The sequence below is a fragment of the Chaetodon trifascialis genome, chromosome 2, assembly GCF_039877785.1.
Source record: "Chaetodon trifascialis isolate fChaTrf1 chromosome 2, fChaTrf1.hap1, whole genome shotgun sequence".
Classification (NCBI taxonomy): domain Eukaryota; kingdom Metazoa; phylum Chordata; class Actinopteri; order Chaetodontiformes; family Chaetodontidae; genus Chaetodon; species Chaetodon trifascialis.
Window position 1 is genome coordinate 21,406,772 of NC_092057.1, and position 26,312 is coordinate 21,433,083.

The 26,312-nt window shown below is 43.2% G+C and overlaps 4 protein-coding genes across 5 annotated transcripts; all 4 read left to right on the forward strand.

Annotated features, from left to right (window-relative positions):
• The first annotated feature begins 1,406 nt into the window (after positions 1-1,406).
• On the forward strand, positions 1,407-8,520 carry tmc8 (transmembrane channel-like 8). The gene is made up of 16 exons (XM_070980023.1): positions 1,407-1,693; positions 2,532-2,790; positions 3,233-3,381; positions 3,490-3,624; positions 3,721-3,773; positions 3,859-3,998; positions 4,078-4,225; positions 4,878-5,042; positions 5,139-5,290; positions 5,611-5,683; positions 5,800-5,897; positions 6,087-6,273; positions 7,232-7,389; positions 7,539-7,682; positions 7,818-7,896; positions 8,067-8,520. The coding sequence occupies exons 1-16, from the start codon at positions 1,651-1,653 to the stop codon at positions 8,187-8,189; spliced, it is 2,106 nt and encodes a 701-aa protein (XP_070836124.1). The 5' UTR covers positions 1,407-1,650; the 3' UTR covers positions 8,190-8,520.
• Positions 8,521-8,777: 257 nt separating this feature from the next.
• LOC139342756 (Fc receptor-like protein 5) lies at positions 8,778-12,985 on the forward strand. 2 transcript variants are annotated; one of them, XM_070980036.1, is made up of 11 exons: positions 8,778-8,852; positions 8,950-8,976; positions 9,178-9,459; positions 9,606-9,902; positions 10,543-10,815; positions 10,919-11,248; positions 11,950-12,003; positions 12,094-12,204; positions 12,310-12,334; positions 12,418-12,514; positions 12,730-12,985. In XM_070980036.1, exons 1-11 carry the CDS (start codon positions 8,813-8,815, stop codon positions 12,748-12,750), a joined length of 1,557 nt encoding a protein of 518 aa, XP_070836137.1. In that variant the 5' UTR covers positions 8,778-8,812; the 3' UTR covers positions 12,751-12,985. The 2 variants fall into 2 exon arrangements, with proteins under 2 accessions (XP_070836137.1, XP_070836144.1); XM_070980043.1 differs by lacking the exon at positions 11,950-12,003.
• Positions 12,986-13,256: 271 nt separating this feature from the next.
• LOC139342771 (platelet endothelial cell adhesion molecule) lies at positions 13,257-18,215 on the forward strand. The gene is made up of 13 exons (XM_070980055.1): positions 13,257-13,430; positions 13,534-13,560; positions 13,675-13,801; positions 13,888-14,063; positions 14,805-14,973; positions 15,283-15,389; positions 15,493-15,765; positions 15,858-16,163; positions 16,251-16,352; positions 16,452-16,479; positions 17,787-17,835; positions 17,929-17,994; positions 18,083-18,215. The coding sequence occupies exons 1-13, from the start codon at positions 13,400-13,402 to the stop codon at positions 18,164-18,166; spliced, it is 1,545 nt and encodes a 514-aa protein (XP_070836156.1). The 5' UTR covers positions 13,257-13,399; the 3' UTR covers positions 18,167-18,215.
• A 165-nt stretch (positions 18,216-18,380) lies between these two features.
• Positions 18,381-26,225, forward strand: syngr2b (synaptogyrin 2b). The gene is made up of 4 exons (XM_070980067.1): positions 18,381-18,616; positions 21,364-21,601; positions 22,748-22,884; positions 23,868-26,225. Exons 1-4 carry the CDS (start codon positions 18,506-18,508, stop codon positions 24,126-24,128), a joined length of 747 nt encoding a protein of 248 aa, XP_070836168.1. The 5' UTR covers positions 18,381-18,505; the 3' UTR covers positions 24,129-26,225.
• The last annotated feature ends 87 nt before the right edge of the window (positions 26,226-26,312 follow it).

Genomic DNA, 26,312 nt, shown 5'->3' on the forward strand with positions numbered 1-26,312 from the left:
GAAAGCACTCCTTCGCGGTCTAAACGTAGTTTATCGTGACGGTCAGTGTTTTAATCAATGAAACATAAATGGTTACGTAACCTACATATGGAGAGTCTACACAGACAGTAAATGAACTCAACTGAGAGTAAAGGAAGACATTGCATAACACGCGATGAAGACAGATGGTGGTGAAGCCTAAAAGCAGACAGTCATACCTGTGTGGAAAAACTGAAGGGCCCTTCCTCTTGACTCACCGGCACAGTGGCGTAAGGTAGTTTGGACGGGCCCCAGGGCACGCTATTAGTCAGGAAGCGCATATCACATGATCTAACAGAGATTTGACATTGTACATCAACATACATATCACCAAACATACCTGTATATGACTCCAAAAAAGTCCAAAGAAATTAAAATATTATCTTTTTCTTTTTTCGTTTTTATAGTTTATGTTCAATAAGCATATTATTTAGTTATAGATTGCTACTGGAGATGGATATAAAAAGCAAGTGGCCCCATTTCTTTTGGTGCATCCATGCTGTCAGGGTAATGGTTGTGCAAGAGGTTTGTCTAAGAACGTCAACAAAGTAGAGTTAAATATTCTTGAAATCCCTTTAGCTTTACCTCAACCTGCTATAAGATAAAATACTACATACATACATACATACATACATACATATTTGCTTTTAGTACACTTTGACGCAAGTATATCTGTACTTGTAAGCCTCACCAGAATTGAAACTAAGCATATGGTAATAGCACATAAGAAACAACACCCCTGCTCATGTTTCTACGTAAATGGTGCTGACTGAAAGCCTCAAATGTCTTTGTGGTGTAGCAAGAGTGATGAAAGAGCCTTTCTGCTACATCATGTCATACATTAGACATCAGTTTCCAAATGATCAAACACCGCCCAGTGTAGAACATGTCAAGTCTGCCTGCTTCTGTCAGGCACATATAGTGTCTATGGATTCAGTGGGAAAAGGCAGATGATGATCACTCGCCTGATTACCTGATTATTCCTGTAACTTTAAAGGCAATGTGACTTTCAGGTTTGGCACTGCTTCTCATATCTTACACTGATATGTAATAATGGTGGCAAATTCTGTTCATAATCCAAATTTACAGTTTAATTTCAAACCAAATGTTTATTAAGCATTGTTCCTTACTTGATGTCACAGACAAGGTCACCTGAAAACAGATCAGGTTGCAGTATTAATCATTAGATCGTACATGAGCGGGAGAGAATAACATGATGCTGTCAATCTCAACACATCTGTTGTGAAATTATTTGTGTTATTTTCAGCCACGAAAGCACCGTCTGTTCCTTCATCCTGTCACGTGATATCCTGTGAGCTGTCAAATTTGGTCACAGTCAGTCTATGTGAGGACAGACTGTGCATCTGTTCCACCTGCCAGCGAGCGAGCCGCATCAACAGGATTTTGAGGAACAACACTAACCCCAGATCAGCCGCTCAGGAGCCTTCACTTCAGTGTGGCATCGACTGCGAGGTGCAAAGCAGGCTGTTCTGATGCAGACTGCGGAAGTACTTTTTTCAGAACTTTAAGGTGGAGCGTTGGCGGACATGTTTGCTGACTTTTGTTTTATGTGAAGCAAGAAGACTGGTGTTTGGACATCTTTTTTCTAAAGAGGAAGTGCAGGGAGAAAAAATGGAGGGGCACGATAATGTCCACTTCATGAGACTCCTGTCAGGTAAAGAAAGTATACCAATGTGGCTGTGAATTTGCCATCTATACTGTACTGAATGTGAGGGAGAGACGACATCTTGGTTGTTCAAGGCTGTCTTTACTTACGGTATGTGTGGGATTATACTGAGTGATGCACTTACAGTACATTTTCTATACTGCACCTTTGCAAACAGTTTACAACCAAATGACATGAAGAGCCATGATTGGCTCATTTTTTGTGAATAGAATATGTTTCTGCCCTATGTCTAACACAGACCCACTGTCAAATCATCTGACGTACTGTACAATACATATTTTTCCACTTATGGAGCAGACCAGATGATACTCTAGAATAACATGCAACCTCCACACAGCCAATAGCTGGAATCAAACATACAGTTTTGATACTTTAAACAGTGCTGGATGTCAAGGTGTCAGCCCTGCTCAGGCCTAATTCATGTTTTATTTTTGCTCTCACATCTTTTTGTCACATTAAGGTGTGATTAAAAAGAATATACTTGCATGATCAATGGATTTTAACATGTTGTTGATGTTAAAATACACTACTGATGCTGCATACAGAGGCAAGAGAAAAACAGGAAGGAAGCAAACTGGTTCTGTAAATAAATGTCAAAAACATATTCAGATTATAAGTCAGGGCCACAGAAGTTGAATTGATTAGCTGATTAATCAGTCAATCAATGGACAAGAATTAATTGACAACCATCTTTTTCTTTTTCTTTTTTTTTTTAAGCACAGTTGTCAAATAGCTGCTGGTGAACTTCTCAAATGTGATTGGACCTAAAACACACTGTATGTAAACAGGCACTGTAATCTACATGTATGTGTCGTTCTCACCTCAGATGAGAGCATCGGTTCCTCCCTGTCGTCAGACTCCTGTGAGTACTATCAGACAGAGATATTTGATCAGCTGCCCAGCATCCAGGCCATCCGGCTCCAGCAGAACGCAAAGGGTCTTTTGGGAGAGCCCGAGGCCTACCAGGGTGGCCCAGAGCCGGCGGAGATCAGAAATGGCCACCTGTCCAGAGGACCCAAGGACAAGGCATCTACACAGCCACTCAGGAACCTGGTCGTGTGTATTCAGGGGAAGAGAGACGCCAGGTGTGAGAGCCTGTTACACACTCCCCCATTCTGCTTCCTCTCATTCTACATCTTACTGGGATATTCTGGTGGAAAAGGGCCATGCTGTCACTTACTCCAGCACAATACATATCATAATACAAAGATGATCTTTTTTAATTGACTGACCTGCCACTGTGTTTTATGTTTATACCTGCTGTATCCTGATTTAATCCCAACATTTTTTGTCCCATAAATTCATAAAATGAAGCGAGTGGTGGCCAGTTTGTTTAAATCATGTCAACTCTGTATTTAAGTACATCCTGTCATCACATTCTGCCAAGCACTTGAGTTAAAGTTAGTATTTTAGTACATATCTATGTTGTGTTTTCACATCAAATTTTGTGTTAATGATATTAAATGATATTAAAATGATATTTTAAAAAAAGCATTTATTAAATATCATATTTACACTGCTAATTAGGGACAGGAGGAAGATGCAAATCAGCAATATTGGTTTTTGGGAGTCCTGGAAGCGGAGCCAGAGCATCAACAGGAAGAGAGTTTGGGTTCAGATGGGAGGAGCTCTTTCAGGCCTGTTGCCATGGCGGCACACTCTCCACGCCATTGAAGGTATGACTGGCCAGAAGTACATGATAAGGACCTGATTTGTTGATTTCCACTATGTACCACGACACATGTTGCACAGTGAAGATCCTAATGCTCACTGATCTGTTTCAGGCAGGTTTGGAGTTGGCGTGAAGGCTTACTTTGTTTTCCTCAGATATCTGGTTTTCTTGAACCTACTGCACTGCGCTCTTATGCTGAGTTTCATTCTGGGGCCTACAACATTTTATGGGAGGAGCAACAGCAGTAGTGAGTCAGCTGTAATGACAGATTACACTAAATTAACCACAACTCAAAGTAGACTCCTGCAGAAACACTGTCGTGTTGTTCTCCGTGATTTTACAGAACCTTTGAGGTTTGGAGGCAATGACTCTTTTTTGGATTTCTTCCTGGGATCGGTAAGGGTTTGTGCGTGTGTTTGTGTGCTGTGTGTTTTCTATATGTGTGTTCAGCATAGTCTAATTTCTCTCCTCCTTTCGACAGGGCTACCTGGATCGTTCTCCAGTCTTCTTTGGCTTCTATACCCGCGGTTCCCTGAATTTGCCGTGCTTGAATACACCTCTGCTGTACCTGGCTGGAATCCTCACCATCCTCCTCCTCAGTCTCATCATGGTGGTCCGCAGGTCAGTTAGATACAACTGCAGCTGCAACAAAACATTTCAACAGCCATTGAATCTGCTCATGTGTAAATTCCTCTGACAGAACGATCGTGGGCTACAAGCACACCTGGATGCTCGGGAAGCGTTACAGTATGAACGTGAGTTATAAGATTTTTTGTGGTTGGGACTTCACCATCCAGGACCCTGCTTCTGCTACTCTCAAACACAGCTTCATCAGAAACGATCTGAAGGTGAGTGGATGCACACAGAGTACCTGCAGGCACAATAACACTCCTCTAATTCACCGCAGTCACTGGCCAAATGCTGGTCACTTCTGAGAGCACACAGTGAATCTGTCATTTCCCACTTTGGCTGTTTCACGTAGTATCTAATGTTAAGAGACACATTAATGGAAAAACCTCCTGACCAAGGTCGCAGCATATTGTTCACATCCTCATGCCCTGTAAGGAAACACATGCATTGATTATGTTTGTCTGCTCGTCAAGCTTTCCTTTAATCTGTCACCTATATGTTAATTCTCACATTGAGACTCAAACCTGTGATCTCATGAACAATATAACATTTTACACATTTATTTCAAGCGAATAGTTTTCTGCTGTTCATTTGCATTAACATTAGCTGAGAAAAATGGTATTCACCAGCCACTGTGGATGGGTGACCAAATAGTTTCCCACCCTGCTAACAAAGCACATTTATGTATGTACAAATGTACAAAACCCATTGTGAAGAGGTATTACTATCCCGTTCTTCTGATTAAGCCTTTTCTCTGGGCTCCTGCTTTGTGGATATACTGTATGATTCTAGTTTATCTTATGTTTTGATTGAGTGAAAACAGTGACATGTAGACAGCCACAGAGGTTATTTCTTTCCACTGGTCCTCAGCTGTTCCTGGAGGAGCAGAGTTTCTCCCTGCGTGCGGCTCAGAGGACGCTTGGACAGAGGGTGCGTCTCTACCTGCTCAGGTTCATCTTCAACCTGCTCGTTCTGTCTCTGCTGGCTGGAGCCTTCTACCTTATCTACTTTGCCACGACAACATCACAGAAGGAGGTGAGACTCTGACGCTGATCATCTGGTTTTGTTACAGTGTGTCGTGGATTTAGTGAGTAGGTCTTCACATCTGACACCCTGGGCTGTGTTTCTTAGAGTGAGCACCACTGGTTGGTCAGTCTGTTCCTCCAGTACCTTCCTCCCATCACCATCACCTTTGTCAACCTGTTCCTCCCTCACATTTTCCGCAAGATCTCATCTTTTGAAGACTACTCTTTCACCATGCAGGTCAATGCCACGCTTGTGAGGTAAAGTGCACACAGAGGTAAACACGGGACAGCCTACTATATACACACACACAAGGGTGCCTGCACGTGCACGTGCACATGCACATGCACACACACACACACACACAATTTTGCAGAGATTACGTACACTTGCGTTCATTTCCTGGAGACTTACCCTAACCCTGATCCTGACGTTACCCAAACCTTAACCCAAGTCTTCAGCTTTAATGATTTATGTTATTGGGGACCTGCGCTTTGTCCCCATAAAGAAAGCGAGTCCCCACAATGTGACTGTGACTGACACATGCACCCTGCATGGACTCACTCTGGCTTTTCACCAGGAGCATCTTCTTGAAGCTGGCCTCACTGGGGATCTACTTATTTTTCGTCTTCACGACAACAGAACACGATCGAGTGAGTTGAGAGGGAGATTTATGCTTCAGGGTCCTCCAGCCCGAGCTTTAATGAGACATCAAGTATTTTTTAACAGGCCTTTTCATTTGTGTGCTTCTTTACTTTATGTTTTTCAGTGCTTGGAGAACAGGTTCGGTCGAGAGATGTACAAGCTGTCTATCTTCAACTTCCTCGCCACTTTCTATAGCGCCTTTCTCGTGGACTACCCCAGGAAGTGGGTTTACTTCAGATCAGCAGTCGCTTTCTGTCTTAGTCAGCGTTGTGGTTTGAATGGAAAGATTAACGTCTCTCTCTGATGTCTCTCTGATTGTTTAGCTATACTAAGGAAAGAGTGAAGCTCAGTTATCCTTCATATTGAAGATCCATGAACTTTCTGTGCGAACTGTCTTTCTCCGTCTGACAGGTTAGTGCAGGAGAAGTACCCCTCTTCCTTGCTGGCTCGATTGTCAGGCAAACAGCGCTTTCTGATCCCATTCAATGTCTTGGACCTGGTGTACAGTCAGACAGTGTCCTGGGTGGGAGTCTACTACTGCCCTCTGCTGCCTCTGATAGGAACTGTCATGCTGATGGCCACGTTCTACATCAAAAAGGTTGCCTGGAACATAAGAGTTATTGACCATCACATGAGCTGTTCAAGTGTCTCTCACTCCCTTTGTGTCTCTGAATGTCTAAATCCAGTTCAACATCCTGTACTGGCATGAATGTCACAAAATGTCTTATAATAATGACCTCAAAAGATTGACTTATTATTATAGAATTTCTTGTAAAATAATAAAACAAACAACCTCAAATACATGATAGTACATGTGCTTACAATGAATGAAATAGACATTCATAAACCAATGCTCTGACATTCAGCTGAATGTTATTATTTGTTTAGTAAAAGGAGATGGTACCACTCTCATATTTGTATGGTAAACAGCTGGCCTGGCTCTGTCCAAAGGTGACTACATCTGTCTACCAGCACCTCTAAAGCTCACTGATTCACATTTTTTATCCCATTTGTTTAATCCATACAAAAGCCAAAGTATCAAAAAGGCAGTTTTATGGGGGGTTGTGCTCAGGACCATTTCTAGAGAAGGTGCATTGACTTCTTGGGGTTTTCTTGTCATCAAGCAATGGGACTGTACCCGTCAGCATTAGTCTGTCACATAAGGATGTTTCTACACTTGTTAAACAAACAAGAAACAATGTATTACCAAGTGAGCTTCAGAGGTGCCTGTAGGCACATTTTGTTATCTTGGGACAGAGAGTGGCACTGATCTTCTCCAACTCAGGGCAAGAAACAATGAAGTACTGTTTACTGTTACTTTAAGTTATCAACACTGATGTATTTGTCTCATTCTTGAAATTCATGTTTATCTTTCTGTGCGTCTGTCCTGAAATGGTTTGGAAAATTCCGATCCCTATTTTTCTGTCTCTCCTTGTTTCCCCCAGTCTGTGTACATGGTTCTGCAGTGGCAGATGACCAAGAAGCACGAGTGAACATCAACTATGTTTGAACATTTTCCAACAATGTCCATGTCTCTCTCTCTAACACATCTTCAGTTCACGCTCCTGCGGTGCTGTGCGGCAGAGCAGAGGATGTTTCGAGCCTCCAGCTCCTCTGTCTTATTCCACTTCATGTTGCTGCTCGGTCTCCTCATGGCTGCAGCCACACTGAGCTACAACTTCTACCTGCAAGAAGTCACAGCGGACATAAACATGTACTCTTTACTGCAAACTTTTACTGAGTTGTATACTTCATTTTCAATGCACCCTATTTGTTTCTTTATTTGTTAGCATAAAAAACTATTTTTGAACTACAAACAAAGATCTGATTCATATTTTACTTCTCCCATGTGTTCCCTTCCAGGTCCTCCTGTGGTCCATTTGGAAATGGAGAAACTGTGTTTAATGTGACAGGAGTGTGTGTAGCCAGTCTCCCACGCCCAGCACAGACCGCTCTCCGCTACCTGTCCTCTGAGGCCTTCGCTCTGCCGCTCATACTAGCTGAGGTGTAAGTATGCAAAGAGACTACAGAGAATGAGAAGCAGCATACGTACAGCTGCATACATGTTGTGTGTGAATACAATGAATACAAGCAGTTTTAAGACAGATGTGCAGTACTTTCATCTGGTCTCTGTTTCCTTAGTATCATCTTAACCTCATATGTGTCACGGGGACGAGCCAATCAGAAGGCCATTGAGAGACTGAAAGACATGCTGGTTATGGTAAGTCAAATGTCATCAGACAACTTTGTCACTTATAAATTAGTCACAGAGGGAAGATAAGGGGATATTTGAGTTACACCCAGCTTACACCCTCTGGGATCCATTAGGGTGACATGCTTGTCTACTGTTTGCATGTTGTGTCCATAAATTTGTGCATCTTTTCCTCACAGAGCAGCTCAGATAAGCGTTTTCTGGTGAAGCAGCATGCCACGATGCTCAGACGTCAGAGAAACACCCACAGAGTCCATCCTCCAGCCATACAAGAGGACCCCCCCAACACGTATCCAAAGTGATGTCAGCTCGTCCATCCAAAAACTTCCACTCCAAAATAATGCCTGGCTTTGGTCAACCACAGCTGGGTGGGGGCCTGTGGGTGGCTGAAAATAAAATCATGATAAACTTCCACTTTTCCAGTTGCTCTAGATGCAAAGATAAGATGCAAAGCTGTGACCTTTTTCTGCAAGGGTCTTAATTTAACCTTAATCGTCGTCACCTGCAGTCAATTGTTATGGTCTTGACTTGAATACCTTGTATGTTTGTTAAGTTATAGCCAGTTTTTGAACTTTTTATTTTTTCTTTCTCAGTAAACCAGTAATTTATTCATGTGAATGCAATTTTGCTCAGCATTTCTACGATGGTCATTGTATATAGTTGTGTTCCAGTGTCACTTTGACTGTACTCAATTAACTTTGAATGTTTCCCAAATATCCTGCTCATTAAACTTTTGTGGTATGTGCATTTTGTAAAGCTTTATTTGTGTTCAGCATTGCACAGATGTGTGATGACATTAAGCGTAATACGTTATCTACTCGCAGCACACATGTCACACCCCCAGCTTTTACGTACATGGATCCACACATGCACACACTGAACTGAGCTAGAGAGACCATGTCAAAGACTAATACAGAGCACTGTTATGAAGAATCTACAGACTCTCAATCTGTTGCCAATTTTGGGTGAGTTAGTTGAATTTTATTTAAAATAATGACATAAATAAGTCAATGACTGGACTAATATTCTCACTAAACGTGCTGTTGATTTTTTTTTTTTTAGCTCTGGCAAGTTTGTTCGTCGAGATAAGTGAGTTTGCTAAAGTGGGGCTTAAGATATGGAGCTCAGTTTGCTGAGAGATCTTTTGTTTGTCCACAACTTGTCAGATATTTGCTCTGTTTAAGTCCAGAGCTTTTGTTCTTTGATCACATAACATTCATACAATAATTCGGTGTCTATGGGTAAATTTGAGCTCCATCCAAACTCTCTGTATTTAATTTCTTTCTTCAGACGGGTCAAACTCTCTTCACCCAGTGCTGACTGGTCCCGACAAGGCCTTCCTCGGCTCGAGGGTGGCTTTCCGGTGTATTGCACCTGACTCCTCTCTGCCAGTCGCCTACGAGCTGATGAGGGACGGAGGTGTCCTGTTCGCCACAGACACTGCTCTCGAAAGGGACCAACCTGCACCATTCTTCCTGAAGGTCACTGCAACATCAGAGGGGTCATACCAATGCAAGGCAACAGCAGGAGGAAGCGCAGGAGTGAGCAACAGCATCGAGCTGAGTGTCGTTAGTGAGTAAAAGACACAAACAGGCATAGAGAGCATTCATCTTTTAGAGCTTTAAAGTTTTATTACTTTACAGAAGACAAACATTTCTAAACCTGACCTCTGACCTCTTCCTCTTCTCCCAAATCATCTACCATTCCCTGACTTCTAGCTCCAGTATCAAAGCCCAGCGTGACTTCTGAACCCTTCCCCCCCGTCGTATACGAGGGGTCACCCTTAGTATTGAGCTGCAACGTCACAAAGGGCTCCCACCTTTCCTACACCTGGTTTTTTAACAAGAAGGAAGTAACATCTTCAACCTCTCCCTTCCTCCACCTCACTGGCAACAAGTTAGTGATGGAGAAGGCGACTCCAGAGCATGCTGGGTCCTATTATTGCAGGGCTTGGTCCAGGGTGCAGGACACCACAAGGGTTTCCAGCAGCACAGACTTCCACGTGACAGTTAAAGGTATGTGACAACAGAAAATAAACACTGAAGACTGGTGAGAAGGTGGGGGTACTGAATAACTCATGGTTATTTTTAACCATGCTAGCAGTGATGGCAACATCATTCTTTGGTAGTTCCACCACTGTTGCCCAGACTGAAATGGCTCAACATCCATTTGATGGATTTGCATGAAATTTAATCATCAGCCTCATCTGTACCCTGTCTTTAGCGCTAATTTGTAAATGTTAACATGCTAATGCATTAAATTAAGATGAACTAAGTTTCATCCAGCAAGAAAAAAAGCTGATATTTTTAGACTCTTCTTTAGATCTGAGATATTGCATCAGTCCTTCCAGTACATGGCCAAAATCATGTGGACAGTGAGACATTGTTCATCTCATTCCAAGACCATGGGCATTAAAGTGCTGCTAAAATCACCTCCCTCTATTCTGGGAGGGATTTCTGCAAGATTTTGGAACCAGGATGCAGAAATTCACTTCAGATCCAGTGTTGCTGCTGGGAGATAATGTCTGCTCACAGTCTGTGTTTTGGATGGGGTTGGCCTGAACCAGAATTACACAATCATTGTCCACATACTCCTGATTCATGTAACATGTACTGTGTCATCCATGTTCATCTCCCCCCTTCATTCCTCCTTCAGTCTACGTTTCAAAACCAAGGGTCTCCTTCTCCATCTCCAAAGAGGGAGCCAGTTATCGTGGCAACGTGACCTGTTGGACAACAAGAGGCAGTCCTCCGGTCAACTTCTCTCTTTTATTAGACGATGGAGAAGTGGGATCTGCCACAGCAACTGAATCCCTCGCTACCTGGTTCCCCGTCGCCATGGTGCCAGGGTTGGACATGGGTGTGGCGCGATGCAGGGTGAACACTGAGGTGCAGGAGTTGATGAGTGAGCCTGTGACTCTGGTAGTGGGTATGAGTTACACATGTGAAGGAAATGTGTCTTTCTGTGACCGCTCCCCTTTAGTTCCGCTCTTATAGTCTTCCTCTCATTCTGCTCCCCTCTGTTCGTCCAGTCCCAGTTGGAGGTGATGTAAAAGTGGAGGTTGAATATCTCTTCACAGCTAACTCCAAAATGGCTGCAGCCAGGCTGAGCTGTCAGGTCAGCAGAGGAACTTTCCCTTATGTCTCCTGGCTCTTGAACGACTCTGTCCTTCCCTCTGAGACATACGTGGACTCCCACATTCACCCCATCCTGTCTCACTATGCCCTAGCCGACCATAGACGAACCCTCTTTCTGACCAAGCTTGGCACGGAGGAGTCTGGGTATTACCGCTGCCGGGCACGGGACAGCTATGAGTCTGAGCCATGGGTGGAGAGTGCAGCCGTGCTGGTCCGGGTCACAGGTGAAAAAATCAAGACTAGGTGTCAAATTAAAAGTAATCCTAAAAAAATATTTGACATTTTGGGAAATATGCTCCTTTGCTTGCTTACCAAGGGTTCGACAATTGGATTCATGTTGGTATTGAATCTCTATGATAAATATTCAGCTACAGCCAGCAGTCTGTTAGCTTAGCTTAGCATGAGGACTGGAAAGACGGGGAAACCAGTGGACACTCCAAATTACACTGCTGGCCAGGAAGCTAAATTACAAACCTTGCTATGTTGAAACAATGACCCACCCTACTCTGCCTCTGATTGCCTTCATTGGTGGGGTTTGTTTAGGGGGATTGTTGGTTAGGTTTAGGCTAATAATATAGGTTAAGTGAGATTCGTAAAATTCATGGCCAGGAAATAGTTGGCACATAGTCCTCTGTAAAATGGCAAATTGTTGTTTTTACACTAATTACTACATTATTTGTATGGGTTAAACGAACAAGTTATAACATGTTAATTAGTGAGCTTTAGTGGCACTAGCAGCTGGATTTTGTTACGTTTGTACAGAGCGATGCTAACTGTTTCTTCCAGTTTCCAGTCTTAGTGCCTCAACAGACATATTTTTAATCTAGATTCATCGTAACGTATCGCATTCATCCACTTGTTTATATGTCCTCTTTGGTGGGTTCTCTGTGCTCTTTTCCACATCACACCTTTTACTCTTGATCAGACGGGATCCTTAACTCCATGCCTCGAGCAACATCTTCCACTGAAACACCACCAAGTAAAAAGCACATATGGAATATTCACCTGCATTACATGTTGCCTCTGCAGTATGTAACACTTCACTGGCCTTGTCTCTTCTCTTTCACAGAGGTTGCCATCACCACCATAGAGGTCATTACCATCGCGTTCTGCTGCTTCCTTCTTCTGACACTGGCAGTGGGTGTTGTCTGTGTGTACAGGATGTTTGACCGTGAGCAAGGTGTGTGTGTCTGTGTGTGTATGAGGGAGACATGAATTGACTGGAAATGTGTAACAGAGTTTATGTTAAATGTTCTTACATCTCCACCGTTCATTTCTTTCACAGCTCACACCCACATTGCTTCAACAAAGTAAGTCTTTTCTTTGTGGCCCATAGAAAGTTTATTGTTCTGCAACTCAAATCAACCCATTCAACACTGTTTATGCCTTCCAGTTCCAGTTATGAAGCACTTCCTCTCTCTGCGCCCACATCCGTGTCAGGGGGCAAACAAACCGATGCTTCCTCTACAGAATGCGACGTTCAGAATCAGGTATACAGGCCAGGACAACACATGGCAACACTGCATTTAAACAATGAGTTTCAATCAGTGAAATGTCACATGCTGTCCAGAGATCCTTTACTTTACAGGTCCCTTGGTTTCCTGCAGTTTCTTAGAAAGGAACTGATACATATGTAACTGTAAATTCATGCACTGAACTGTATGCATGATAAAGACATGATGACTGTTCTCTCTCTCTGTTTTAGAGTGTTGAGGTCCCGGTATGACACAGGAGGAACCTGCACCCCATCAACATGTCATCATTTCATTGTAAATATGTAGCTGTTTGTTTGTTGTTCTGAAGATACGACAATCATGACTTTTCCTGAGCTGTGTAAGTTGCTTATAAGAAACTGGTGGAGCGTTCAGCTAAAAAGAATAAGATAATTTTCAGCAAAACTGATGTATACTGTCATGTTGTTGTTGTTGGGAGTTTTTTTTGCGAATAAAAATTCTAATTCTAAATGATGTGTTGTTGTTTTTTAATTAAACCATTGAAAAAAATGATTGTTGATCACACTTCCATCTCTTCTTTGCAAAGCGTCTGACGTCTGATGTTGTTCTGATATTCACATTTTTCAGTGTCGATGTCAGAAACTCCTCAAGGAATTGATCTTATGATGTTCCAGAGAGGGAGGGTACGGCAGGGAGGTGTAGTGTAACACTATCAGCTATTTGCACATGTTTCTAAGTGCATGCGTGTGTGTGTGTGTGTGTGTGTGTGTGTGTGTGTGTGTGTGTGTGTGTGTGTGTGTGTGTGTGTGGCACCCACAGTGCTTCAGCCCTCAATTCCAAACTGTCAAAACTCTGCATTACACAGCATAGTGTAAGAACACGCATACAGTTGTATTCAAGGCAACAATTTTTTCTTCAAGAATGCTCGCGTCCCTCTTTGTGGTCGTACTGGGTAAGCTATCAACACATGCAGCACTGCAGAACGCTTTGCATTTCACAACTTCATAACTGGAAACTCTTGCTAACTACTATGGATTTCTTTTCCCTCTCTACAGGGTCGTGCTACTGTAGCAAGGCGAGCAGTAAGTCACTTGTTTGAGCGTGTGTTGGTTAATGTATACTCAATACAATTTGTAGCTCTCTTGATTCATTGTGTTGAGTGTTTGTGCAGTTTTATTAACTTCATTTTGTGATAGGTCAGTCACTTCTGGGTGTTCCTGAACTGTTTGGCCCATCAAAGGCTATGGTGGGAGACGTTATAGAACTGAATTGTCAACTGCTGACCTACCCAAATAACGAAACTATCCTGCTGCAGTTATTCAAGTGAGCGTTTGTTTATGTTAAATATATCCACTGCATTAAATAGTAAGTACTGAGAGAAAATCCCTGTGATTATCTACTTCTTCTAGAGAAGGTAAACATGACAAGATATTGGGTGAGTACACCTCCCTGGCTGGGGAGAATGCATCCTTCCCCCTGGTAATCAAAGCTTACCATGATGGGAACCTGGAGTGTGTGGCCAAAGCACAGAACAACTCTAACATAGAGCCCACTGTCAGCAACATACACCACCTGAAGGTTATCGGTGAGTCTCTTTATTATCAGGGATATATGACATATTGTACGTGCTTGCCTTCCCTGTAACAGTTAACCTAGATCAGTGTTTCCCAACCTTTTTGAGCCACGGCACATATTTTACATTAGAAGGCACACCACCAAACAAAAATGTCACAAAAGTATTTTTATTGAAATATAATGAAAATCTAGTCTCAATTCACTCAATTTACTTACCGAGTGTGAAACCTGGGCCTGTTTAGTTGAACACGCAGCTGATATTCTTGCAGGAATTGAAGAAAGACACACAGGAAGATTTTCACCTTCCTTGCACTGGTGCTCTAAGCCTCAGAGCATCAGTCAGGTGATATCGGATAATCTTCCACGGCACACCTGATGATTTCTCACGGCACACTTATGTGCCACGGCACAGTGGTTGGGAAACACTGACCTAGATCATTATGGGCATGTATGTTTGTAAAAGTTCAGCTCAGTGAGAAACACATTTCTCAAAGTGCATGTTATTGTCAAGTGTAAGGCGTGCATCTTCAGTAAGGATATTTTTTGTGACAGTATGTGACACTTTTCTTTACGGTTAAGTTAAAGGAAAGAGTCACCTGTTAAACTAACAGAGAAACAGGTCTGCCATAACAAAGGAATCATAAAAGCACACAGAACATTACCTTTCTTTGTTTTTCATGTTTCCAAAAAGACTAACTGTTGGTTTGAAATAAGAGGGGGATCCCAGTCTGTTGCTGTGCCTGTCCTGCAGAGCCAGTGAAAGGCGCAAAGATTGAGATCTCAGGTCCAGTGGAGTTCTTTGAGGGGGAGACACTGGAGATGCGATGTGCACTGACTGCTGGAAATCATGTCTCCTACAAGTGGCTGCTGAACGGCCAGCTTGTCTTTCAGTCTCACAATGGCCATCTCTTGATCAACAGGTCAGTGGAAGCCCATTGAGGTTGTCTCTGGACAGCCGTTACTGCATGACTACGTGGTTGCTTCGGTGTTGTGAGCAGATTTATTATACAGAGTTCAAAAATACAGCTACCTATAAAGCTCACTAATTGAGGTGTTGTATCTTGTTTCTTTAATCTGTAGACAAGTAGAAATCTAAAAGTGTCGGTATGTTGTTTTACACTGAAAAATACAGAAAGACATAAGCAGGCTTGTTGCATCTCGATTCTTCTATGATTCATTTCCCTGAACAAACATCCAGTGAGTGAAATGATTACCTGTGTCACCCTCAGAACTACTTCTAAAGACAGCGGCTCCTACGTGTGTTTTGCTACCAACCAGTTCAACAAAACAAAGGTCTTCACCACCAACAGCTCTGAAGTTGTGATCACAGTCAAAGGTTAGCTGTCATCTGTTGTGAGTAACCTCTCAGGTTCAGATTTTACAGATATGCCATGGTGTCTTTGAACAAAATAACAATCTCTTACATCCCATTCCCTCAGAAATGGTGTCAAACCCTGAGATCACCTTCACGGTGTTAAAGGAGCCTTCCCACATCTATTCTGCCATGGTGACCTGTCAGTCAACAAAAGGGACTCCCCCTATCATCTTTTCACTTTACAACAGGACAGAAATGGTTGAAAATATGACGACTGAAGAGAGAAAGGCCACATTTAAGGTTGCACTGGTCTTGGGCCAGCACTTGGGATGGTTCTGGTGCCAGGCAAACAATGGAGGCCGGGTTGCATACAGTGAAGAGATTCCCCTTGAAGTTGGTATGTGCAACAGGGATTAACACTCTGGTACACACTGCTTTTTTTAACGTTCATCCTTGATGTCTCTTTTTGATGCATAATACCTCCAACAGTGCCGGTTGGTGGGCCTGTGATGATGCATTATGACTATGACACTGGAGAGAACTATGCTGTGATCGGCTTAAGGTTCTACTGCAAGGTGGCCGAGGGATCTCTTCCACGATACCAGTGGTTCCTCAACAAAACCCTTCTACATGACCGAGGAAGCTTCTACTATGTGGTCAACCAGCCTCCAAAACAGTCTATACTGCTGCTGTCGGTAGGGAGGAGCAGCACTGGGATGTACCACTGCGAAGTGTCAGACAGCTTTGACAACACCACCACCATTAGCAGCAGAAGGCACTATCTGGATAAAGACGGTAGCCAACAACACTCCTGTTGACTTCAGTGAAACATCCCTGTGACAGGAGACAGCTGGTTTCATCTTCATCTTCCTGTTCCTCCAGGGCTGAATCGTCTCCCTCTCTTGTTGGTGGCAACTGTCTTTGGATGTTTCACAGTCCTGGTGCTCCTGGTCTCTGTTTGTTGTGCGATTGGAGTGGTGTTCAGTGAGTTCAGTGTTTCCATCCTTCCAGAGTCCTGGTTCTTATGTGGTGTGGCTAACTCCTCATTGCTACTGTGAATGATTGTTTTTGCTCTCATTTCAGGGCAGAGGCAGTATGAAGAGACGACTCTGTGAGTCCGTTTCTCTGTTTAATTCTGTTTAATACCTTGAAAAATGATGACCATGGCATGAAGCCGTTACTTCCTCTTGTGAAGAGAACTGTGCCACTTTGTCCTCAGTCAGTTTTTCTTTTTATATTTTACTGAGAAAGAATTACAATGGCCATAATATTGTGTCAGTGGCATGTTTTGCCTCAGGTGTGAAATGTACATGTGTATGATGATGCAGTGGCAGCTCATGAGCAAAGAGTAAAAAGAGCAGCAAAGCCTGCGTATGGAGGACACCAGAATGGATGGATGGGTCAGACACAGAGCCTTCACTCAGGAAACAACTGTTCATGTCCTGTGTGAAACCAAAAGTCAGTGTAGACTTATGTACATATGTAAGACAACTCATGTAACGTATTTAACTTACATCATGTAAGTATGTTATTTTAATCCAAACCATGACGCTTTCATTAACCTGACCAAGTCGTTTGGGGACCATCATCTGAAGTCTTTCTCAGTAAGCTATCTTTTGAAAGTGTAATCTGACGTTAGACATTTATAATCACTAACTTAACCGCGTAATGAAAATATGACCTTTTCACGCTGAGGCGAGGCAAAACATGTCACTGACACAAAGGGTCCATGACACACGTTGGCACTGTTGCAGTTAAAAACAAACAATGGCAAACGATTGGTGAAAAAGTGCAGTGGAAATAACGTAAAATCTGATTAATCTTGTTTATTTATGGTCACACATGAATTAAAGCAGTAATGACATACGTTACACCTTCCAACAGACCCTAATTTTGTTAAGGCCTCTTGTTCACAGGTATTTTAGCATTTTTGCTTTTGTTAGACAGCTTAACAATGTAGACTGACAGTAAACGTGTGGGTATGTGGAGAGAAGGGAGCTGAGCTGGAGATGTGGTAGATGCATTGGACCAGCAGGTCACATAACTTAACCTCCACTGGTGACCAAGGAACTGAAGCTCAATTTTAAATGTTCAAAAGAATAGTTCATTTCAGTTGGGCCTGTGTTACATTCATGCTACACTAAACAAGAACACAGTGGGTTTTATTCTCCATCTTGTTTTACATTATTTTATTTTAATAATTGTTTTTATGTTCGCTTTTTTATGTGAAGCACTTGGTGCAAGTGATTTCTTTATTGTAACACTTTCAGCTACAATTACTGCATGACAGGTGCTGCACAAATAAAGTATTATTATCATTATTATAGGACTGTAAGAGTGTTTACAGCTGCGCCTTTGACAAACGCTGCCCGTCTCCAGCCGGCTGTATATGTGACAAGTGGCTTTTCCTCTCCTCAGGTTGGGCTTGGAGATGGACAGGATGGTAGCTGCGTATGAAGGCGAGCTGGTCAGTTAATATTTCTGCATCTCCATCATTCAGCCTGAGCACTGCACTGCATTATCTCATGACACGGAGCTCTTCAAGTCTCTCTCCTTGCAGGATTTGTCAGAGTACGATGAAGACGCAGATGTGGTGAAGACAGCCAGAGGTGCTGAATTTGATCAGGTGAGATCAAATAAATGACTGAAATCAATCAACTAATCACGCGCAAGCAGCCAACCTCTAGTACTGTGTGTGCCTGCTCTCTCCTCAGGCATCTGAAGTTTCTGTGGATGAGTGGCCCCACGCTGAGGAAGAGAGGAAGACGTTGGAGGATGAACCAGTTGAGGCGCCCTGAGGGTTCAAACTGTTTGCTCTGTAAACACAGAAATAAACATCTACTCATGATGCTCTGTGCTGTCTTTTTAGTATGAATAATGGCATAATCTATCTCTGAAGTGTACTGGGTGGTGAAATAGTGCTAGCAGTCTTCCTCAGTTCCTGGGCGGCCAGCTCCGCCCTCTGACGCGCGGCAGGACGGCGCAGAGCCTCTGGGTGGCTCCCTCGTCTTCGCCAGTAGGAGCGGCCGCACTGCGGGGCTGGTGGCTGATAAGGTTTAGTTTGAGCTGGTACGCTGCCGTGTCTGGTCGGTTCACCACACGAAGAGCTCCAGAGGAATCGGCTGAACGGGAAAGACATGGAGGAGACGGGCGGTGCAAGTGCGTACGGGGTTTCGCTCGCTGGAGGAGGCTTCGACTTCTCCAAGTTTGTCCGGCAACCACAAACCATCGTGCGCCTGCTCAGCTGGGTGAGTGGAGAGTGAGTCTGTGCAGAACTTTTATGTTTTTCTCAAAAGAGGCAGAAATAATGTCCACCGCGGTTTTTGAGCAGGTGCGTCTGGGCCCGTAAACAAACTGCCTCTGTGGAGCGGTTCAATGAGGGCCACTATAGCAGCGCCTGTGCGGGGCGTCATGTTGCATGCAGCTGGTGCATGACAGCAGCTCGGGGACAACACAGGTCAACACTGCTGTTGTCAGAGGACAAAAGACAGAAAACTGTGAGACACACTATGAGACTCGTCCACTTCTAGAAGGCCAACTAACTGCGTGATGTGTGATAATGTCAATGTGTAGTCTGTAACATCAAATCTGAGCTCAGCAGACAGCAGCTACACACAGGAGGATTCAATTCATGTAACCTCTAAAGCCAGGTGATAAGAAATCACCTACTTCTGCAGCGTTTTAAATAGATAACAGGCTATAATAGGAATAGTTGTCATCATTAAGTGGTTTCACAGACAACGTGGATTTGCATAGAGGGGAATTCATGTACCAGGGAAACTTCTGTGCACTGTTGATCACATGTTGCTAGGCAAATCTCAAGGCACAGACTTGTCTTTGTGGTTTGAACAGTGATCTGGAAAGTCCAGAATGAATCTCAACCAGACAGGTTATGGCTTCCATTAAAGGCTACAGTTGTCTAATCCAGAGTGACTGAGCACTCAGATCGAGCTGTTTTATCTGTCCTAAGTTTTTGATCCCCATTGAAAGGGAGTTTTATCGGATGCTATCACCTCCTTACAGACTCCTATCAAGCATTGCTGAGACTATTTGTCAGGCCACTCGCTCATTAGTGTCGACTGAGAAAACACATCTTGATAGTGGAGCATATCCAGTGTGGTGGATGAGGCCTGAGCACAGAATGTGCCCTTGGTTGCCTCAGCTGCTGAGTGTTTGTGTGCATGCATTTGGGAAACTGTGTGAGACAGATTATGTGTGTGTCACTGGTAAACAGGGGCTGATGGGCAGGTAAGGTGATACCTCTCCCCCGCTGACCCTCTCTTTTAGCCTGAATGTGAATGTGTGCCACTGATCCCCCTCTCAACCGCACACACGTACCAACTGCAGCTGTGCTCAGCTCAAAGTCATGCTGGCTAGATCACCGTGTACCTCTGGCCATTTTTAATCTCGCTTCAACGAGCCAGCACCTGTGGCACAAGAGTCATCTGTTGAATCACATCACCGTTCCCCAACGGCACAACGGTAAAAGCCATGTTCTTTAATGACTAAATACTGCATTGAAATTGTATATTTCCAGTATATGTGTGGTAAATCAAGAGCAGCAAGCCACAAAAAAATGTGAATCTGCAACTTCATGTTGGGCCATTGGCCTATTGTAATGTTAAGATGCAAAATGGTACTTGGATCCTGAGTTCCCTTAATTGGCTGACTTCCTGCACAAAGTGCCTGCCATGATCAGGTTATGAAAACCAGGTAATTATTAGGGATCCTGAAGAGGATTTTACTTCACAAAGAATAAAATGTCAGAAACAGCAATTTATATTCACATTTTAAAAAAGTGAATTTGAAACAGACACTTTCATCTGTCCTTGATGTACAGAAACGTCAGTCTGCTTCACTAACTGTTGTCTTGTGTTTTGGAACTCCCCACATTCACTTCCCCAGTGTCTCTGTCGTCTGTAGTTTTCCGTACTTTCTGTCTCATCCCATCAGCAGCGTTGTGGCCTATTTCTCCACCTGCCCTCTCACCTCATCCTACTTCCCACTCATTTAACAGTCCCTCTCTATCCTCCTCCCACATCTCATTATGAGTGTTGTTAGGGAGTCGGTGGCATCTCTGGAGTCACATGGCAGGCAGCTGCACTCAGAAGTAGGTCACATGGTTAGGTGGGTAACCAGAGCAGACAGCAGCAGACCATGGGACAGTCAGTGAAACTGTTCACACTCTTCACTTTGGAGACACAAGACGAGCACAAGAGCCGGCGGAGTGTCTCAAGAGTCCGCAATAAGATAAGAGATGTTTGTGATCACACTGTGTGTCACTATGTTTCGTGTAATAATTACAAATTTTGGCCAATTTGTAGAAATAGTTGAAATGGATACAGGTTCTTGAGAGGTTTTTAGAATGTTATGTCACATCCTTTGAGTCTGATGAATTTAGTAGTCTCTTCTCCGAACGTTGTTTCAGTAGACAAACTAAACCCGAGGATGTCTGCTAAATTTGTCCTGTGGTAATGCATATTCCAGCAGGGACTGTTTGAGCACTGCTGCTTGTTGGTGCGTTCAAGAAACTCCTGGTCGTTGAAAGTTCCCTGCTTAAGCACTGTGATAAAAAAAACAAATAAACAAATAGTGTTTGTTATATTCAGTGGTTGATTCTGTAACAGCGGAGCTCCTGATTGCAGTACTTGTTGGAAGCAGATCCAAGTATCAGATGTCCAAGTTCATTTGAATGCACCACAGAGGAAGAGTTCTCGTCATGGTCTCTGCTCTTACTGAACTTTCATTAGACTTGATAAAGTGTGCTACCTATTTCTGAACAAGTTTGAAGTCTCTGCTAGTAGAATGGAAACCAAACACAGCCTGAACGGTCGGACATCAGTCTCAAAATGTTTAGCAGTTATGTGAAGCGCGCAGTGTGAAGTTAATGGGTAAACTTAAAAAGCCAGCAGCATGTTCTTTTAGCCACACAGTTCCTCTTGTGTCTTTGCAATTTACTGAAGGTCACCCTCTCTTTTTCTCTGTTTCAATGTAGATTTTTGCCATGGTGGTGTTTGCCTGCATCACAACAGAGGGATACATCAACACTGCCCACAGTGCTGAGGCGAAGTGCATCTTCAACCAGAATGACTCGGCCTGTCAGTATGCTGTCGGCATCGGGGTGATTGCCTTCCTGGCATGTGTGGCCTTCCTGGTGTTGGATGTTTATGTGCCTTTCATGAGCAATGCACAGGAGAGGAAGTATGCTGTCATGGCAGACCTGGGATTCTCAGGTGAGCAGGAGCATTAAAGTGGTTTCTTTGTTTGTTTGTAAAAGCTTTGAAGATGCACATGAATTGTCTATCTACTCTGCAGAGCTTTCGCTTCTTTTAGCTCATTGTTGAAGTGTTACAGCCCACAACTTTACCATTTTGGTTCAGCCTCACCACTCTTTCCAACCTCCGTTCCAGCCACAGCAGCCAGCTGTTTCAGAGAAGAAGCATTAAAAACCCTTTGCACACGACCTGCTCAGCACTGAACAACAGACAGACAAAGTTAGCGACGCACTGGTGAAAGTGGAGCATTGAGCTCCTTAAGAGCCAGATATTTCCCTCAGGAGTTGGTGGAGACCAGAAACAAAGCTACATGAAGAGTGAATTGAGACAACTGTTTGCTAACACGCTCACCATTTTGCTTTTATAAGCTGATAAGCAATAAGCTTGTGAAGGATTTAAGTTGTGTGACGTTCAGGGACAGGTACATTTTCAGGTTAATGGTGCTATCTGTTTTTTTCTTACATAAGGATGATTCTACTTGAAGATATGAATACTGGAAGTTATGGAAAGACATTTAGAGGATGCTTTTCTTCACTGGTGATTATGGTGATATAAGCGGTTGTGTGAAGATGATAATTAGCAGTAGTGAAGCGACTTATTTCATTTTTGCCACAACTTTAGTAATGGTACCCTGAGCGGTTGTCTCCTGCTGTCAGTGCTTTCCTTTCAGTTTCAGTTTCAGAACCCCATCATACACAAAGCCTCTGCGTATCGGCGTAATGTGGGACAGACCGCCGCCTGTTTTCCTGATGTGTTATTCATCATTGCACACAGTAGACGATGAGTGAGCAGCATGGTGAAGATGACAAGAAAGATTTTGATGAAATGAAACATTTATCGGCTGTACACGACGCAGTTCACAGTCATCCGTTTGTTCAAGGAAACAAAGAAGTGGCCGTTTGGAGAACAGCTTGCGGTCATTTGAGCAGATGGAAACTTGAGCGCTCTTTTACACTGTTCTGTTCTTTTGTGTGTTTTTCGCAGGAATTCACTTTTCATATCAGGGGTTTCAGCCGAGCACTTGATTATCTTTTCATGCAACCAAAACAAGCATTCATATCTGTGTGTTGTGTTTGTGCATCTGTGTGTCTGTGTGTTTTCTAGGGGTGTGGACCTTCCTGTGGTTTGTGTGTTTCTGCCTGTTGGCCAGTCAGTGGGGTCGCACGCATGATGTCAGAGGTATCCCCATGGACGCTGCACGCGCCACTGTGGCCTTCTCATTCTTCTCTATCGCCACCTGGGTGAGCACGACCGCTGTTGTCTTCTTTTCACTAAAAACAGCTCCGATTTTAGTGTCTTTATCTCCACCTGAGCTCTAGTTTGCGTAAGAAGGCCTGTAAGACGATTGCTGGCCAGTCAAGTGTCTTCCACATTCAGGTTATTGATTATTGGTGCATTTTGCTAATGAAGATAAAGATCCATACTTTGTTTCTTGATATTTTCTAGTTTGAAGAATATCATAGCTTTTTATATTGACAAATTGATATTTCCCATATAAAAGCAATAGTCTGACATTTTGGGAAATATGCTCATTTGCTCTCTCGCTGAGAGTTAGATGAGAAGATCAACGGCACTCTTGAATGTTTGTCTTCCTCCTTCCTGCAGTTTGATTTTTGTACACATTAAGCAAAGGCAATATAACATTCATCGACAGATTTTGTTACCTTTGAACAGCATTTGACCAGCTGTTTCCCCTTGTTTCCATTTTTTATTATACGTAAGACAAGATAAGCTAAATAGCTGCAGGCTGTAGCTTTGTTTTCAACAGAGCCACGAGAGTAGTCGTGATCTTCTCACCTAATTCTCAGCAATAAAGCTCAAAAGCATATTTACAATGTCAAACTCCTCCTTATTTTGGCTCTTGAACGCTGCTGAAGACACTGCTGACCTATTGTTTGTCGTCAAGACTTCATTTTTCTGACAGCACATCTTGTTTTTGCAAAGATCTGCTTTAGGTGGCTTTCAAATCTTATGTTGGAGCTTCCCGCCACCACTGCGTGCTCCATTCAGAAGACTTGTTAAGATAACCCTGCATTTAACCACATTACTCATCAGTAATGTTAGAATACTGTGGATTGACAGATTAAACGTCATTTTGCTGCATTACCTGTCCTAGTTTCTGAAAATGTATTTGGACTCTGGCATGAAGTGAAACCAATCAAAGTTATTCATTGAAATGCTGCAGCAGCCTTAAAGTAACAGACATTTTTCTTCCATTGTGCAGGGAATCCTGACCTATTTTGCCTTGGGTCGTTTCCGCCGTGGCGTTCATGAAGTTACTATCCCAACCTACTCGGAGCCTCCTCCAGATCACCACACCCCCTACCCCCCAACCTATGCCCCCACCTCCTACATCCCCACTACCTACACCCCTACCACTTACACAGCCTATCCCAGCAATGTGCCCGACATGCACCAGCAGCCTCCTTTCACCCCAAACCCCCAACCGCAAGGAGACGCCGGCTACCAGCCGCCCAGCTACTGAGGCGAAGGGAGTTCACAGACAAAGGGAGGGTGGTGTTCCAGGTCATCTGTTGGTAAACGACTTGTAGTTGCACTGCGCAGACAAAGAGCTATATCATATTGATGTGGTTTTACATTTGATTTAACACACTTTCCCAAATGTTGTCAGATTTGAGAACCTGAGCAGTGCAACCGCAAAGTTAGAGACGGGGGACACTGTGGTTTACGTCAAACAGTCTGTGGTCAGGTCTTAAGACATCAGGCTGACTGCTGAGATTAGCGCTGATGATTGGGTAATCTGACCATAGACCTGTGTACAAAGATGCAACTTTTACCTCAAATGGGCTGATCCTGAAGGGGGGAGGTAGTTGGAATGTACCCAGGAGGTCAAAGGTCTTATAATGTGATGTTATAAAGAATACCTGTGACCGCTCCGAGGAGAAGAAGCCAACACTTACTGTGTTCCTCTTTACTCTCTGTTGGAACCAGAGAATGTGCATTTGTACATAGATTTCACTATGCAAAGCTGCCATTTTAATGGCTGTGTGTGCCTCCTTTTCTTGTTTGGTTTAGTGGATTTCCCCCCTTTGGTGCATTTGTCTCGAGGACCTTTAAGTAGTTTTGGATGTATTAAATTAACAAATAGTTTTGTTTGAGTCGAGTTCAGTGGGAGAAGACCACTATAAAGCCAAATGTCCTCCTGTGATTGTTTTTTGTAAAATGTGAGCTCTGTAGAAATCATGCAGTTAGGGTTGTGAGCCATATAACCATAAAATCAGCCTTGGAAGAAAGTTTTCCAATCTTTTGTGGCACGGTAATGATGCCTCCTGTCCACCTCGTCCCAAATAGTTGTTTTTAAGAGCACTCTAGTCAAAATGTGTTGTTGATAGTGGCATAAGAAACCACAAAAACCCTCATTTTCTTTAACTCATGGAAAATATAACTAATTTGACAACGGGTTACGTGTGCCAATCTGTGGAGGCTCTCTACCCTTTAAACCTGTAGTTAACAGTCAGATAGTCAGGAGGGAGGAGTGTGTAGATAACCATGCACTTATTGAACAGGTTTATCCGTTGAACATGTCCTCATACTGAAGCGTAACTTATTAACGACCAGCAATGCTTCCTCTTCAGCCTGTGGAGAGAGCGGCCTCACACTTCCTCCAAGATCTTTGTGACATTTAGTTTAAAACCCTGATGTTTATCTCCAGTTTACAGGCTCCATTATCTAAACTGTTGAAGGCAGACTGCTGCGGGTATGTCTTTACCGATGACAGATTAACGCCTCAGCCTGCTTTGGTGAGAATCAAGCATCTGTCCTTGGTTTACTCTGTAGCTCTGTGCCTGACACTAACCCGTCTGTCAGTTTAACATCTTATCTGGATGCAGTTTTAGCTGTTGCAGCTCAGCTAAAGTGGCACTCAAAAATTGGCTGAATGTCAGATGTTGGTAATTGCTGCACGGTGGACTTCAGATCTCTCCATGACAAAGCAGAAGTTGAATGCGGTATTATTTATGAAGCATGACACTTATGGTGCCACATTGATGACATTTGTACTAGTGGAAAGACATTATCTTTGTCCTTTAGAAGAAAAGATGTGCGTAAGCTACTGAAGCCAAATGTGTGAAAAACACAGCTCTTGATTTGTCATTTGTGCCTTAAGGTGAGAAATGAAACTTTGAAGGGTTTTTGGGGGAAAGAAAATTGAATAATGTGCCATGACGAAATACTGACATATTTAGGTTAAACAGCTGTGTATCACAGCTGCCCTCACCGCTGTGCCTGAGTGATTTTTTTTGCTTAAAGTTGATTTTCATACTCTAGTAAATTCAAAATCTGTATATGCTTCTGATGGTGAAGAGTGCAGCTTGCAGTTATTTTTAAATTGCCTAAAATGTTCCATTCTAGTATTGTAAAGGTAACACGAGCCTAGATTCTGGGACACTGTTGAAATGTACATTAAGTCACACACTCAGAAATATTTGCTGAGTGAATGAATTTGATATTTTGTGATTATTTGACCTTTCATTTAGCTTCATGTTTAGCGGTGAGGAGGCTGGAATGATTTGTGCTTATGGTTTGTGATTCTACAAATGTTTTATAAAGAGAGGCACAAAACACTGGTCAGACTTTGGTTGGCTTGGTTTGTTTTTCTATTCTGTTTCCAAGTACTTTTATTTGACCGTTCAGTTGTGAAGTCCCCCTT